Raw genomic sequence first — 4,223 nt, forward strand, 5'->3', positions numbered from 1 at the left:
AAGTATAATAGTTTGGGGTTATCTTAGAAGTTAGCTCCTTAACGTCCTTTATAGGGTCAGGGCCATGTCGATACATTGCAGTCCGCAGATCTCTTGTGTCTAGTAAGAGGGGTTCGTCCGCGCTCTATACAAATGCCGTCTGAGATAACTAACTGTCTCATAGAAGGTGATAACTCTCAACCCCCTTCTATGGGTGAGAATGCTGGAGACATGGATGATCCTCCTACTTTTTTGGAGCTCGAGTTAGAGGACATGATCAAATCATTGCTTCCGACGGACTTGGAATCCCAAGATCCTTTAATTGCGGAGGCTGCCATTCCATTGTATGATGGGAGTCGGGTATCCCGTTTGAAGACACTTCTTGCATTGTTGAGCATACAAACAAAGTATGGATGGAGCGATGCGAGTGTGACAGAGCTATTCAGGTATATTATGATGTGTATGATTCTTTATTGAAAGCTATTAAAATGTGCTATGTAGTACTCTAATAAGTGCTTCATTGCAATTTGTAGAACGTTGAAATCTTACATTTTGCCTACCCAAAACACGATGCCTGAGTCTTGTGATGATTCAAGACAAGTGCTGCAAAAGCTAGGCATGGATTATTATTGCATTCATGCTTGCCCCAATGATTGTGTTCTCTTTCGGGGAGAGTTTGAATTGTTGGCCACATGTCCTAAGTGCGGTGCGAATAGGTATCAAAATGACTTGCAAGGACAGACTGTTCCACAGAAGGTTTTGAGGAACATTCTGCTGATACCGCGTGTTCGTCACATTTTTCGGACCAAGAGTTTTGCAAAGTTGACTACATGGCATGCGGAAAATCGATCCACTGATGGTGTACAGCGTACACCAGCTGACTCAGAAGCATGGCATCACATTGACGAGACTTTCCCTGACTTTGCAAAGGAGGCAAGGAATCTACGATTCGGTCTTGCCATGGATGGGGTAAATCCTTTTGGTTTATGTTCCACCTCCTATAGTGTATGGCCCGTGGTCCTTGTTAACTACAATATACCACCATGGCTTTCCACCAAGAAAAGACACCTTTTGCTCAGCTTGCTTGTGCCTGGACGATACAAAGTCAAGAATATGGATGTCTACCTCTCTCCACTGATTGATGAGCTAAAGGAGTTGTGGGAGGGAATTGTAGTGGAGGACATGAGCAAACATATTGGTAGGCGATCTGCAACTATAAGGGAAATTCTTATGTGGACCATGCATGACTTTCCAGGTTATGGAGAATGCTCTGGTAAAGCGTGTTTTCTTATTTTGCTAGTTTTCTTTGAGCGATGTTGGTGTTATGACATGCCTCATTTTACATGTGTGTTCTGCAGGGCTAGTCACGTCAGGTTACCATGCATGCCCTCTGTGTGGACCAAGGTTGGATTCTCGTATGTCAAAATCTATGAAGAAGATGGTATTTGAGGGACATCGAGCTTTTTTTCCAGAGGGTCATGCCATGAGAGAAGGATATCTTGGTTGCCCTCATGCGAGAATGAATGCATTGAGCTGGTTTGATCGTGCAGGATGGTGGACCAAGACTCGCTTCCCAGTGGATGCGACGCTTCTCAATTTTCTATGAGCAGACTTTTTGGAAAAAACTGAAAATTAACCACCTTTTAGATCCCATGCACATTTTTAAGAATGTGGGTAGCTTGCTATGGGACCACCTCACTAGGCAGCGAGACACACTAGGAGCGAGGATGGATTTGAAAGCAGTGGGAAAGATGGAACCATATTAGCCTGTAAGTGGTGTCGACGGTCCAGTGCAATTGCCGCGCGCTCCTTGGGTTTTGTCTGGCAATGAAGTGCGACGAGTAAAGGAAAACATCAAGTCCTTTCACATGCCGACTGGCCTAATGCGTACTCTCAAGACAGCATTCACAAAGGATGACCAACTGATTGGACTCAAATCCCATGATTCGCATAAGATGTGTCAGGTACGTACAATATGAGGCTACGTATGGCATGATTCTGCATATTACATTTCAGAATCTCTGTTTGTTTATACACAATATTAATTACATGGTTTTCACAGTTCATATTGCCGATCACAATCACGGGGTCTCTGACATTAGAGGTACAGACAGCCATTTACAAATTGTTCGAGTTGGTTCAGTTTGTCTCCCAAAAAGAGGTTCACACATCATCAATTGAATCCGCGAAATGCATGGCAGTAGAGACTGCTTGTCTTTTGGAGAAGTATCTTCCCACTAGCATGCTCACAATACAAACCCATCTTCTAGTGCATATTGTAGATGAATTGCAGGTTGCAGGTCCAATCCATAGTCGATGGATGTTTTTGCTTGAACGGTTCATGAAGACCTTAAAGGGATTTGTGCGACAACGGGCTCGTCCCAAGGGTAGGATGGCTGAAGGTTGGTTAGTGTCGGAGGCCTTGGTGTACATTTCTGAGTGGTTGTCCACTGTGGACCGGGACAAAGGCTTGATATGGTCACTTAAGGAGGATGATCATCTGAATGGAGATATCCTAGTGGGAAACGGAATAGAGAAGAAGATGGACACATCCATGGAGTCCAAGGTGAACCGATTTTGTATGCTGCATAGTGCTACGATGGAGAAGTGGCTAGAATGGTATGAGGATGCTCGAGCTAAGCGAGAGTCTGCAAGATCTGACTTTTTATGGAGTACGCGGTAACGGCCCATTTGATATCCGAAGGGCTTAGAGGAGATGCCTCTACTCATGTCCACTAGATGGCTACATGAGGCCCTAACCAAAGCATCTCAAGATGGAGAAACAGTTACTGAAGAAGAGTGGGACTTCTCACGTGGATGCAATCCTAAGATATGCAATCCCAAGAGATTACAATCTATACTGCAAATCGCAACTAATATACTTGTTCTTCTCCCAGTATAAGGTCCATAGTGCAGCATGGTCACGTGGACGACATTTCAGAGTAGAGCACATCGACAAGTTACGCTCCACAATGGACTATGGAGTGATGGCAATGTTTGAGTAGGAAAGCCGACGACGTGCCACAGATCCAAATTGTGTAGTTGCAGAGATGGAGTATTTTGGATGTTTACAGAGTATCCTTGCAGTGGACTATCGAAGTTTCTCTGTGACCATATTTAATGTGCAATGGTTCAAGGTTACTCTCGAAGTAGCAAGTGCAACTGTTCGGGGAGGGCCAAGTGGCTTTGTTGAGATTGACTCAATAAAGAAGTGGACCGATTTGAGTGATACATTTGTTTTGCCAAATCACTGTGAGTAGGTAAGAGTCCCTAATACTTGATGCGTTTTAGCAATCTCAAAGTGGACTTTTATACTAATCGTAATATGGATCAGGTCGTCTTTTTCCCTAATCCGCAACAACCTCAATGGTGGTATGCCATTCCCATGACATCTAGGAGTATCCCCGTGTTTGCCAGAACCCCCGTACCGATCGTAGAAGAGACACCTTTAATAGCGGCAATGACAGAAGGCATACAAGAAACTAGGATGAACCGCCTGGAGGACCAAGACATCTCACCTATGGAGATAGAGGATGGGTTTTTTGAAAATGAAGTAGAGTCCTCATTTTGTGGAGAATTTTGTATAGATCTCCCAGTGTATACTAAGCTATGTCAAGATGAGATTGTGGAACCCTAAACAAAAGTGACTCAATCAAAACGTTCCTCCCACTATACCAATGCCACTTTTTGCAAATCGGTTAGGACAGTTTGTATGCTTTTGGAGTATGGTGTTTTGTATTATCTATTTTTTTTAATTTTAAAATGAAGTCTTGCAAATTAAGTCTTAGTTTTATTATGTCTTGCAATTCATTATCTAATTGACTTATGTTTCCTTGTATGTGCAGGTTTAGGATTTGGGCATCGAATATTAATTTTTGCAAGTTTTCATGACATTTTTTAGTGTATTTTTATATTTTTCCATGTCAACATGCCATATTTTCTCCAGAATTACAGTTCAATTTGACAGTCGTGTCCAGTCAACCTTTTTCCACATTTTTTCTTTTTTCTTCGCCCTAATTTACTCGCTAGATTTTTAGTTATTACTTTTTCAATGTGTTTTCGGGTGTCTTTTTTGTGTTTTTGGCATGTGCACCCCTACTCTTTCCCCCGGACATGAGTTTTGATGTGACCGCCCTATGAATCCCCTTCCCCGAATATTTTTCCTTTTTCTTGCCCTTCATTATGATACTTAGTTATTTCCATATTAATTTTTGAGTCCCTTTCGAGTCCATTTTTTGGGTTTT

The 4,223-nt window shown here is 42.6% G+C and overlaps 1 protein-coding gene across 1 annotated transcript; it reads left to right on the plus strand.

Moving 5' to 3' along the window:
- Nucleotides 1-210: 210 nt before the first annotated feature.
- Nucleotides 211-3,880, plus strand: LOC148019657 (uncharacterized). The gene is made up of 4 exons (XM_087699613.1): nucleotides 211-425; nucleotides 513-1,252; nucleotides 1,338-1,481; nucleotides 3,825-3,880. The coding sequence occupies exons 1-4, from the start codon at nucleotides 211-213 to the stop codon at nucleotides 3,878-3,880; spliced, it is 1,155 nt and encodes a 384-aa protein (XP_087555739.1).
- The last annotated feature ends 343 nt before the right edge of the window (nucleotides 3,881-4,223 follow it).

This window comes from Lygodium microphyllum, chromosome 19, assembly GCF_053477565.2.
Source record: "Lygodium microphyllum isolate KBCC chromosome 19, Lygodium_microphyllum_v1.1.10, whole genome shotgun sequence".
NCBI lineage: Eukaryota > Viridiplantae > Streptophyta > Polypodiopsida > Schizaeales > Lygodiaceae > Lygodium > Lygodium microphyllum.

Bases quoted from the DNA above. Each gene is read 5' to 3' on its own strand.
- LOC148019657 (XM_087699613.1), top strand. From the start codon at position 211: ATGGATGATCCTCCTACTTTTTTGGAGCTCGAGTTAGAGGACATGATC. The intron at 426-512 runs GTATATTATGAT...TGCAATTTGTAG, and splicing joins AGTGTGACAGAGCTATTCAG to AACGTTGAAATCTTACATTT. The intron at 1,253-1,337 runs GTAAAGCGTGTT...TGTGTTCTGCAG, and splicing joins AGGTTATGGAGAATGCTCTG to GGCTAGTCACGTCAGGTTAC.